This window comes from Anomaloglossus baeobatrachus, chromosome 5, assembly GCF_048569485.1.
Source record: "Anomaloglossus baeobatrachus isolate aAnoBae1 chromosome 5, aAnoBae1.hap1, whole genome shotgun sequence".
In the NCBI taxonomy this organism is placed as follows: Eukaryota; Metazoa; Chordata; class Amphibia; order Anura; family Aromobatidae; genus Anomaloglossus; species Anomaloglossus baeobatrachus.
Genome location: NC_134357.1, coordinates 238,115,886 through 238,128,779, shown reverse-complemented (window position 1 = coordinate 238,128,779; position 12,894 = coordinate 238,115,886). Strand labels below are relative to the sequence as shown.

Sequence of the window (12,894 nt, the reverse complement as noted above, 5' to 3'; positions counted from 1 at the left end):
AGTCGCCGTTAAATAGGTCAAATCCGTCAGTGACCGGAACCCCAGGGATTTCCTAACAGCCAAGACCCGATTGAAGGCAACCGTCCAACCAGCAAAAGGAAATACAGCTACCGCCACAGCTAGAGTTCCAAGTGCCAGAGCCTGCGGGCAAAAGGGCTCCTCCGGCACATATACACGCTGGGGAGTGGGTTACCGGTGGGAAGCCATCGGGAACGAACATACACAAAGGTGCAGGGAAAGGCAACCACCACCAACCGTCCGGGAGAAACCCCAGCAGCCGGCTGCGAGACCCGTCCATCCAGCCGTTTGGTTTACCAGAGACTTTGCATCCATTTGTGGCTGAGTGAGTACTACCGTGCCATCCGGCACTGCGCTGCGCAGTCCAAGCGACCCTGCACCTTGCCAACCCTGCCTCCCCGACACCTCACTGGGCCCCGGGACCACCAACCCCCTACCCACGGAGGGGAGAGAAACATCCCAGCTGCTCCCTACCATCGCTCCCGGGATCCCCGTCAATAGCAGCGGTGGTGCCCAACCTCACCACAACCAGTGGGTGGCGTCACGGACCAAATCCCCAAACCGAACTACCCCCCTTTCACTCACGGGCGAGGAGCGCCGCTCGAGTCCCCGGATCCGACCCACCGCTCGAGCCACCAAGCAGCAGCAGCAGCCCCGGACCCGAGCGTGGCGAGCGCATCCCCTCCGCCCGCGACATTAACAATGGCTATGTACTTGAATTATCCATTCAAAAGATAACTTCACAATTTATTATACAGTCTAACTGCAGTTGGAATGAAGGACCTACGAAAGCGCTCTGTCCTACAGCGCGGATGTATAAGTCTCTGACTGAAGGAGCTATTGAGGCCCTCCACAGTTTCATGCAGAGGGTGGAGGGGGTTTTTCATGATACCTTTCAGCTTTGATAACATTCTCCTCTCACCCACCACAGCCACAGACTCCAGAGGACAACCCAGCACAGAGCTTAACCTCCGCACCAGTTTGTCGATCCTGTTTCTGTCCCTTTCAGTGCAAACAACCCCCCGACCACGCCATACAAAAGGCAGATGCTACCACCGTGTCCTAGAATGTTCTAGAGAAAGTCCTACAGACACCGAAGGACCTTAGCCTTCTCAATAGGTGGAGTCGACTCTGGCCCTTCTTATACAGGGCATCTGTATTCGTAGTCCAGTCCATCTTTTTGTTGAGGTGGACACCCAGGTACTTGTAAGAGTCTACTGTCTCAACGTCTTTTCCCTGGATGTTCACCGGTACTATAGGGGGTGACTTCATCCCAAGGTCAATAACCATCTCCTTCGTCATGTTGGTATTTACTTGGAGAGCATTGGTCTCACACCAGTCAACAAAATCACCAATGACACCCTTATATTCCTCATCATTCCCGTCTGATACGTATCCAATAATTGCCGTATCATCCGAGAACTTCTGAAGATGGCAGTGGTCCGAGTTGTACCTAAAGTCCGACGTATGCAGACTGAACAAAAAGGGTGAGAGGAACGTGCCCTGTGGTGCCCCAGTGCTGCAGACCACCACATCAGACACACAGTTTTGAAACCTCGCATACTGTGGTCTGTTGGTGAGGTAATCAATTATCCAAGCCATCAACTGATTGTCCACTCCTGCTCCCTCCAACTTCCCTCTCAGCAGAGCAGGCTGCATGGTATTGAAAGCACTGGAGAAGTAAAAAAACATGACCCTCACAGTGTTTCCTGCTTGCTCTAGGTGAGAGAGACATCGATGCTGCAGATAGATAACAGCATCCTCTACCCCAATACCGGGCTGGAAGGCAAACTGCAGGGGGTCCAGCACTGGGCCCACCACAGAACGGAGATGATACAAGATAAGCCTCTCCATCGTCTTCATCACATGAGAAGTCAGAGCCACAGGTCTATAGTGGTTAGGCTCCCTAGGATGTGAGATCTTTGGCACTGGAACCACACAAGACATCTTCCACAGATCAGGAACCCTCTCCAGACTCAAGCTCAGATTAAAGATGTGCAGGACGACCTGACAGAGCTGTTCCGCACAATCTCTGAGCAGTCTGGGGCTGATTCCATCCGGTCCTGCTGACTTCCTGATCTTTATTCTCCTAAGGTGACTCCTTACCTGATCAACTGTTAGATGAATGTGAGGCCGAGTTGGGGTGGAAGGTAGGTCTAATTCAGTTTGTGGTGGAGGTGAGGAGAGAGCAGGGAACGGAAAGTGGGGGGGCATCAAGCGATGGGACCAGTTGGAAGAAGAGGGGTGGGAGAGGTTGTCAACGGGCCAAAATCGAATCTATTGAAAAACAAATTCAAGTCATTAGCCCACCCCCGATCTATAGGCCCTATGGCACCACCATTGTCTTTGAAGTGGCCAGAGATTTTATTCATATTACTCCAGACCTCTCGGACTTTATTTTGATGGAGCTGCTCCTCCATCTTCCTACTAAAGCTTTCTATACCCCTCCGGATCTTGTATTTAAGATCCTTCTGCTCTCTCCTCAATTCCTCTTTATTGCCTGATCTGAAAGCCCTCTTCTTCTCATTCAACAGGGCCTTCAACACTGGAGTCACCCATGGTTTATTGTTAGAGAAACACCGTACCTTCTTAGTTGCTGAATATTTGCTGAATACGCGGAAAAAAATGTAAAGGACAAAACATATGAGTAAGTGTTAATGAAGTTATAGCAAAAATGGTAGCAGCACCAGATCAGGAGAATTTTTTTACAAATTCTGATTTTATTGATAATTTTTAAAATACAAATGTCAATATGAATAAAAAAAAGTAAAGTGAAGCCATTCGATAGTGGTAGATCTGAATTTTCTATATAATTACTAATGGAGAAACTTAAAGGGAACCAATCACCAGGATATTTGTATATAACCTAAAGCCAGTGCTATACTGGCACGATCAGGCTGATTCTATACATACCTGTAGTGGTCAGCTCGGATGTATAGGTTTTGAAATCCAAGAAAGTAAAGTTTATAAAATCATCAGCTTCTTGAGTGACAGCAGCTGAGGATCAGATAATATCTGGGGGGCATTCATAGTTATTCCCTACCCCTGTTAGAATTACAATAAGTAGTATACAGTTGATTTAACTTTTCACTAGCAGGACCTGTGTGAGGTCATACCCATGGGACCAGAATGGGCGGAGCCTCAGCCAACAAAGCTGATACCAGGGAGCAACATTTTTCTGTTTACTGAGGCCGCGCCCCTTCTGGTCCTATGGGTATGACCTCACACAGGTCCTGCTAGAGAAAAGTTTAATCGATTGCATAATACTTATGCTAATTCTAACGGGGAGGGGATAAGTATGAATACCCCCCAGATATTATCTGATCCTTAGCTGCTGTCACTCAAGGAGCTGCCGATTTTATAAACTTTACTTTCTTGGATTTCAAAACCGATATATCCGAGCTGACCAATAAAGGTATGTAGAGAATCAGCCTGATAGTGCCAGCATAGCATTGGCTTTAGGTTATATACAAAAATCCTGGTGATTAGTCCCCTTTAACAGAAAAAGTGGGCCCCCCATTGCAGCACAATTTAATGTGTTTCGTATAAATATGATGCAGTTATGGTTCAGGAAAATGGCCAGAGGCTGTCATCTTGCTCAGTATGCATGGAGACAAAATAAAAAACAAAACAATCAGCATTTTGGCAAATGCAGGTTTTTGTAAAATTCCAGTAGAATTAAATTCCACTCTAATCTATGTGCTCATCTCAAGTAGTGGGCAGCCTTTTGTTGAATGGAAACAACTTAAAAAAAATGGATAGCATGTTACATAAATTACAATTTTGACACAAAAACGGAAATCAGGTAAAATTTTCAATAGTCTGAACATTCAAATCACGATAAAATATTTCCCTCAATCTGGATATAAAAAATGTTTTTTCCCAGTGTGAGCTCTCTGGTGTAAAACCAGATATGATTTCCTGGTGAAACATTTTCCACACTCCGCACATGAAAATGGCTTCTGTCCTGAGTGAGTCCTCTGGTGATTAACAAGATCAGACTTGTGCCTAAAAGATTTCTCACACTCCTGACATGAAAATGGTCTCTCCCCTGTGTGAATTCGCTCATGCTCAATAAGGTGCCATTTCCTAGTGAAACATTTTCCACATTCTGAACAGGAAAAGGATTTCTCCACAATGTGAGTTTTCTGATGTTTAGCAAGATAGGCCTTCTGTTTAAAACATTTCCCACATTCTGGACATGAAAATGGCACTTCACCTGTGTGAGTTATCTGATGTACAAGTAGATGTTTTTTTCTAGTAAAACATTTCCCACACTCAGAGCATGAAAACGGTTTCTTTCCTGAGTGAGTTCTCAGATGTTCCACTAGAGTTGCTTTCATGGTAAAACATTTCCCACACTCTGAACAAGAAAATGGCTTCACCCCTGTGTGAGTTCTCTGATGTTTATAAAGATGTGACTTTTGAGTAAAACATTTCTCACATTCTGAGCATGAAAATGGCTTCTCTCCCGTATGTATTCTCAGATGTTTAACAAGACTTGATTTTTGAATAAAACGCTTGTCACACTCTGAACATGGAAATGGCTTCTCCCCAGTATGAGATCTTTGATGTACTAGAAGATCTGATTTCTGGCAAAAACATTTCTCACATTCTGAACAGGAAAATGGTTTTTCTCCTTTGTGTCTTCTTTGATGTTTAAAAAGTTGTGATTTCTGGCGAAAACATTTCCCACATTCTGGACATGAAAATGGATTTTCACTTTTATGAATTATTTCATGCTTGATAAGGTTAGTTTTCCTTTTAAAATGTTTCCCACATTCAGAACATGGAAACATTTTACTTCCTTTAACTTTTGTACCTTTTTCAGCAATCTGTGCTTGACCAGATGATGGTTCCCTATGATTAATGTGATCAGTATATAGTTTGCTATGAAGCACTGATGGAGTATTAGTGGCAAGAAGTGTTGATAACTGTTCTCCGCAATGATCTTCTATAACGCTGTTAGATTTTACTTCATAATCTGGAGGTAAAAGGAGATGGTCCTCATATATTATGGTATAGTCATCTGTTGGAAAAAATAAGAAAAAAAATATTATATTTTAATCTATATGCTTAGCTCATAACAATTTATAACTAGGTGCTCACAGATCAGATTGAATTCTCAGAATGAAGGCCTCACTCTAAATCAGATGCCTCAAGTTCTTAAAGAGTACCAACCACCAGGATTTTCATATATTAACTAAAGCCAGTGCTATTCTGGCGCTATCATGCTGATTCTAAACATACCTTTAGTTGTGGGATCGGATGTATACTTTCTGGAATATAGGCAATTAAAGTTTGTGAAATGCACTGTTAATTGATGATAGGGGCAACGGAATATCTAATAGGTTAGAGGGGTTTTACCAGTTATTTCCGCCCCTATCTGCCTGCCTCTCCTTCCTACCCCTGTCTCTGCTATTACAGGGGGAGGAAGGACAGGGGAAGGAAGCACAGGCAGGCAGACAAGTGTGGGAATAACTAGCAAAATCCGACCCAGCTATTAGATATTCTTTAGCTGCTATCAATCAAATAACAGAGCATTTCACAAACTTTACTTGCCTATATTTCAGAAACTATACATCCAATCTCACAACTAAAGGTGTGTTTAGAATCAGCATGATAGCACCAGTATAGCACTTGGTTTAGTTTATATATGAAAATCCTGGTGGTTGGTCCTCTTTAACTGGGTAAAATTGCAAAGTGCTTTCAAAAACAAAAAAAACTTTGCAATCTACAGTACCTCTTATTAAAATCCTATCTGTTCTCAAGAACAGAGGGATATTTAAAGGTAAGGTGTTGTTTTTTTATTTATGTAATAATAATAGTGATTATGGAATCAATTATTTTTTAATACAAAATTAAATTCACTGTTTATTTAACTTTTAATTAATTCTAGTTTTACTGAAACACTGGGCACTGCCATCTTGGATTTACTTTCAAAATGGAGTAGAGAAGGGGTTAACGCCGCGCATCACTCAAAATGATGATGTGGAGATGTTGATGATAATAAACTATCTTTTTATTCCATAGGTCTATGCTTTTCGAGGTGAAAACCTCTTCCTCAGGACCAGTACATCAACAGAAGTCTTCTGTTGATGTACTGGTCCTGAGGAAGAGGTTTTCACCTCGAAACGCGTAGACCTATGGAATTAAAAGATAGTTTATTATCATCAACATCTCCACATCTTCATTTTGGCTGATGCACGGGGTTAACCCCTTCTCTACTCCATTTTGAATGTTCATCCACGTGGGGCTGCAGCAGACGCCAGTATCTCATGCGCATTAGTGGTTGTGACTTTCACAACCTAATTCGGTGATTGTATATTCCTATATACCGTACCTATCCATCTGGTATTACACTATTAGCGCTCCTTATTTTCAGATTTGCAGCTTGGATTTACTGTGTGTAACGATAGTTACCTCAAATACGGCAGCCCCCTGTGCATAAGAGACAGTTGTTGCTCTCCGACCCTATTCTGTAACACAACACTGAGAGCTCCCTGCTGTGAGCTGGACACGGCCCCTGGCACAGTATACAGTGGAGCGTGGAATACAGCACAGCACAGTATACTGAGGCATGCGGTATACAGTGGAGCACGGAATACAGTGGGGTGCGGTATACAGCGGAGCATGGAATACAGTGGAGCACAGTATACCGAGGATCACGGTATGCAGCGGAGCACGGTATACAGCAGAGTGCAGTATACAGCAGGGCACGGTATACAGTGGGGTGCAGTATACAGAGGGGCACGGTATACAGTGCAGCGCGGTATACAGCGGAGTACATTATACTGAGAGCGCGGTATTCAGTGGGACACAGTAAACAGCAGAGCATGGTATACAGCAGGGTACAGCGTGGCACGGAATACAGCGTGGCGTGGTATACAGCAGGGCGCGGTATACAGCGGAGCGCAGTATACATTGGGGCATAGTATATAGTGGAGCACTATGCCAGCGGTCCTCGGTGATACTTTACACATTAGGATCACTTTGCGGTCACTAACAAAAATAGCGCTGCACTGTGATCCTAAACTTCATTCTCTCTTATCCTTTTGGAAACCCCCAGATTGGGAGGAGGAGGTGACATCACACACAGGAGGGCAGATTCTGCCCACTTTACTGCAGTTGTAATGTGAGCTAGGTCTACAGTAAGAATTCAGCATCTGCTCCCCCTAGTGGTTAAGAATGAAAAATATCAAACTTTTATTTATTTTTTTTATATTTTGCTCAATTAAAAACAATAATAATATTTAAACATAACATTAAAACATTAATACTTTACAGTTTTTCAGTTATTGAATTTTTTTTTTACGACACCTTTTCTTTAATTATATTGTGTACAGCTTGTTGCCTAGGTTACCAGCCACTCTGCAGTCTCAAGAGTAGATTCCTAACTGAGTAAGGAACGGGAGTCATTAGCAGGTTTTATGATTTAGAGCCTGCTCGTGGCACTCTGAAGCTGAAAGGCTGGTTGCATCCATTAAAGCTATGTGCCCCTATACTTTCCCCATGCTAGCAGCATGGAAGAGTGATACATTTCGACCAGCGATGTTTAGAACTGTCAATTTTCAAGAGCACACGCCCCCGACAATCAGGAAGCTGGGTGTTAGTGAAAGAAGAGACAACGTGAAAACACTCAAAGTCGAGTTTGAGAAGTGATTAATTTGGTTCCCCTTGTGGAGCTTTCAGAAGATTTTCCAAAGTGTCTAACAGGCTTCTGACCAAACATGTCACTGCTTCAGGCACAATGCCTCATACGCCAAGTAGCCTATTCCTGAAAGGTAATTCATAGCTCATTGTCTACCCTTCCTCTTCCGAATCAGCTGCACTGTGTCTATTGTCTGATCCCCCACATTTTCTATTCCCCCTTTCCTTCCGAGGCCATTTTTAGTGCTTTAGTTTTTTACCTCCCTTTCTTCCAAAAGCCATAACTTTTTAATTTTTCTGTTAATATAGTGGTATTAGGACTTGCTTTTAGCGGAACAAGTTATAGTTTTGCATAATAGTATGAATGTTACCTTACAAAAAGAAAAGTCCCATGCACAACAAGGAGAAGTCTATGCAAACGTGGCTTACCTTTCTACCCAGTCAAAGAAAAAAACAATGATAAAGACTATATGGCCAAAACATGGCTACATTGTCTTGCTACTATTATTGTCTTTAAATCTGACAAAATAAGTAAGAATTAAGGCTCCGTCACACGCAACATATCTAACGATATATTGCCGGGGTCACGGATTCCGTGACACACATCCGGCAGCGTTAGCAACGTCGTTGCGTGTGACACCAACGAGCGACCGTTAACGATGGAAATTACTCACCAAATCGTCCATCATTGACACTTTCAAAAAATCGTTGATTGTTGAGGTCGCAGGTTGTTCGTCGTTCCGGAGGCAGCACACATCGCTACATGTGACACCGCAGGAATGACGAACCTGCGGCCGCACGCAATGAGGAAGGAAGGAGGTGGACGGGATGTTCGTCCCACTCATCTCATCCCCTCCTATTGGGCTTAGAAAAGAGGCGGTTTACCGGCCACAGCGATGTCGCTAGGCAGGTAAGTCCGTGTGACGGCTCCGAACGATACTGTGCGCCACGGGCAGCGAATTGCCCGTGACGCACAAACGACGGGGGCGGGTACGCTCGCTAGCCATATCTCTGCGTGTGACGGGGCCTTTAGGCTCTTGAATCTTATTCAGTTTACCATACCATGTACTGGAAAATAACAGAAAAATCCAAGTGCATATAATGGCAAAGAACTGTCAATGTGTTTTTTTTTTGTCTTGACTTTATGGTATGCTTTATGTAATAAACAATTAAATTGAAATATAGTTCAGCAGGTAATTAAGAAATTAGTTTTTTTTATCGATGGACTTGTGTGATGGCTTGTTTTTTTTTTTATGGGGAGCTGAATTTTATTGTTACGATTACTGTATACATGCAACTTTTTGCTTTTTGTTTTAGGAAAGTGTGGGGGAAGAACCACAATTCTGGAATTTTGATTTGTTCTCTTTACATATGTACAGACTGGGTTTCACAAGAGGACAAAGAAAGCAATGATGAGGACCTTCAGCAGAAACCTGGCTGCCATGAAAACCCATTGGTTCTCCCCCCCAGGCGTGTCATGTAAAAACCGCTGTGAGTAATTGACAGGGGCATTTAATGGTTACACTGCAGTAATCGAAGCAAGTTCTGGTCAGTGCAGTTACAGCAGATGCTGGCTAATCAACACATACAGTGCCTACAAGTAGTATTCACCCCCCTGCAGATTTAGCAGGTTTACACATTCGGAATTAACTTGGCATTGTGACATTTGGACTGTAGATCAGCCTGGAAGTGTGAAATGCACTGCAGCAAAAAAGAATGTTATTTCTTTTTTTTTTTTTAAATTGTGAAAAGTTTATTCAGAGGGTCATTTATTATTCAACCCCTCAAACCACAAAAATTCTGTTTGGTTCCCCTAAAGTATTATTTCAGGCACAAAGAACAATGAGCTTCACATGTTTGGATTAATTATCTCTTTTTCCAGCCTTTTCTGACTAATTAAGACCCAAACTTGTGAACAGCACTCATACTTGGTCAACATGGGAAAGACAAAGGAGCATTCCAAGGCCATCAGAGACAAGATCGTGGAAAGTCACAAGGCTGGCAAGGGGTACAAAACCCTTTCCAAGGAGTTGGGCCTACCTGTCTCCACTGTTGGGAGCATCATCCGGAAGTGGAAGGCTTATGGAACTACTGTTAGCCTTCCACGGCCTGGACAGCCTTTGAACGTTTCCACCCGTGCCGAGGCCAGGCTTGTCCGAAGAGTCAAGGCTAACCCAAGGACAACAAGGAAGGAGCTCCGGGAAGATCTCATGGCAGTGGGGACATTGGTTTCAGTCAATACCATAAGTAACGTACTCCACCGCAATGGTCTCAGTTCCAGACAAGCCCGTAAGGTACCTTTACTTTCAAAGTGTCATGTCAAGGCTCGTCTACAGTTTGCTCATGATCACTTGGAGGACTCTGAGACAGACTTATTCAAGGTTCTCTGGTCTGATGAGACCAAGATCGAGATCTTTGGTGCCAACCACACACGTGACGTTTGGAGTCTGGATGGCACTGCATACAACCCCAAGAATACCATCCCTACAGTCAAGCATGGTGGTGGCAGCATCATGCTGTGGGGCTGTTTCTCAGCCAAGGGGCCTGGCCATCTGGTCCGCATCCATGGGAAGATGGATAGCACGGCCTACCTGGAGATTTTGGCCAAGAACCTCCGCTCCTCCATCAAGGATCTTAAGATGGGTCGTCATTTCATCTTCCAACAAGACAACGACCCAAAGCACACAGCCAAGAAAACCAAGGCCTGGTTCAAGAGGGAAAAAATCAAGGTGTTGCAGTGGCCTAGTCAGTTTCTTGACCTTAACCCAATTGAAAACTTGTGGAAGGAGCTCAAGATTAAAGTCCACATGAGACACCCAAAGAACCTAGATAACTTGGAGAAGATCTGCATGGAGGAGTGGGCCAAGATAACTCCAGAGACCTGTGCCGGCCTGATCAGGTCTTATAAAAGACGATTATTAGCTGTAATTGCAAACAAGGGTTATTCCACAAAATATTAAACCTAGGGGTTGAATAATAATTGACCTACACTTTTATGTTGAAAATGTATTAAAATTTAACTGAGCAACATAACTTGTTGGTTTGTAAGATTTATGCATCTGTTAATAAATCCTGCTCTTGTTTGAAGTTTGCAGGCTCTAACTTATTTGCATCTTATCAAACCTGCTAAATCTGCAGGGGGTTGAATACTACTTGTAGGCACTGTAGGTAGCCAACATAGATAAAAGGGGTATTTTCAGGGATATTATTAATTAATTATGATAATTTTCCGTATAGCAGCGAACGTTGCAAAATAAAAAAAACTAAAGGGGGCTTTACACTGGTAAAAGCATCCGCCCCCGTCGGTTGTGCGTCACGGGCAAATCGCTGCCCGTGGTGCACAACCTCGTTAGGACCTGTCACACGGACTTACCTGCCTAGCGACGTTGCTGTGGCTGGCGAACCTTTCTAAGGGGGAAGTTCGTTCGGCGTCACAGCGGCGTCGCTAAGCGGCTGCCCAATAGAAGCGGAGGGGCGGAGATGAGCGGGCGGAATATCCCGCCCACCTCCTTCCTTCCTTCCTCCTTGTAGGCGGCTGCAGGTACGGTGATGTTCCTCGTTCCTGCGGTGCCACACGTAGCGATGTGTGCTGCCTCGGGAACGACAAACATACTGCGTCCTCAACAACCAACAATTTTTTGAAAATGAACGACGTGTCAACGATGGGCGATTTGGTGAGTATTTTCCATTGTTAACGGCCGCTCGTTGGTGTCACATGGAACGACGTCGCTAACAATGCCGGATGTGCGTCACAGAATCCGTGACCCCGGCGATATATCGTTAGATACGTCGTTGCGTGTAACGGGGCCTTAAGCATTACTTATCCCTTGAATCCCATACTGTTTCAGCACTATCATCGAGGTGGGCTTTGCTGGTATCAGAAGTGATATCTATTAGTCACCTAACTGCTACAGCCAATCAATTGTTTCAGTGGTCACATACCAACGTCACTGGAGAATTCATTGATTGACTGCAATGGTTAGGCAACTGTAGATTCAAGGGATATCTAGTGTTTATTTCTATATGGTATAACATTCTCTACTATAGAGACAATTTTGAAAAAAAAAATTATATATATATATATATATATATATATATATATATATATATATATACAGGGGATGGCGAAGGTGCGCCAAAACACGTGTAGGGTCGGGAGGTTGCCTACACACAGTCCTGCTGATGGCCTCAGGTATATCCATCCTTACTTAACCCTTGCTACCACTTTGGGTGCATGGTAATAATATTATGCTGTTTATTTCCTAGTGATGGACATTACCTCCAGTGGTATGTGTGGTGTTTTTTGCGGGTGGGCACTTGCTGACATCCATCACCATGACTGATTTTTTTAGTGCACTTTAGTATTGACCATTCTTATAGCACCCTTGTGCATTCTTTACTATATTGGTCTATTACATGCACTTTATTATTGGCAAGTTTTGCACAGATATTCATGGTGATTGTGGTCTTTGCTTGTGCCCATTTGTATCTTTCCCCATTCTGCTATCTGGTGGCCTTGTATATGCAACTGCACCTTTTGCACTTTATTGAAGCTATATTACAATATCATTGTTAATCAGTACTGTGTTTTAGACCCTCTTTTATTCACCATTTCCTTGCTCATCTATTTTGTATGTTTTTAATATATTGTCAATAAAGAGATATTTATTTTATTATATTTGATGTTGGCTATTTCCTATGAATCGGTTTTACACTAGCATAGATAAAGAGATCTTTACAAAAAGTATTTCTAAAGATGCTTAATCTTATGGTAATGAGCGCGGTGAGTAGTTCCAAGGGCGTTCTATCCTCCGACAAGCCGCCCTCTTAGCATGTTAGCACGCCCACAGGGGAGTACTAAGATGCTATTTAATGCAGCATCACCAGCGGTGACGCACGAACCTGTGTTTGCTGTGACCGCGCTTCTGAATTCCCCGTCAATTACAGTCATGTGCAGTAGACCTCTCTGAAGCCGGAACGCATAGACCTGGCTTCATACCGCATGAACGGAAGTGCTCGGCAATCAAAAGCGCGGTCACAGCGAACACAGGTACGCACATCACTGCTGGTAACGCTGCATTGAATAGCATGTTAGTACTCCCCTGTGGGCCTGCTTACATGCTAATAGGGTGTCTAGTCAGGGGATATAACACCCTTGTGACTAGTCCCCATGCTTATTAGCATAAGATAAAAGATCTTTAGAAATCTTTTTACTAAAGATCTCTT

General features: G+C 43.6%; 2 protein-coding genes across 2 annotated transcripts in view; one reads left to right on the top strand and one right to left on the bottom strand.

The window, feature by feature from the left end:
- LOC142312714 (uncharacterized) overlaps positions 1-12,894 on the top strand; it is a 357,223-nt gene that overhangs the window by 324,178 nt on the left and 20,151 nt on the right.
- Positions 3,495-12,894, bottom strand: part of LOC142310515 (uncharacterized) — a 28,191-nt gene continuing 18,791 nt past the window's right edge. The window contains 2 exon segments of the mRNA XM_075348044.1: positions 3,495-3,901; positions 3,903-5,047. Coding sequence (XP_075204159.1) covers positions 3,854-3,901; positions 3,903-5,047 — 1,193 coding nt within the window. The 3' untranslated portion in view covers positions 3,495-3,853.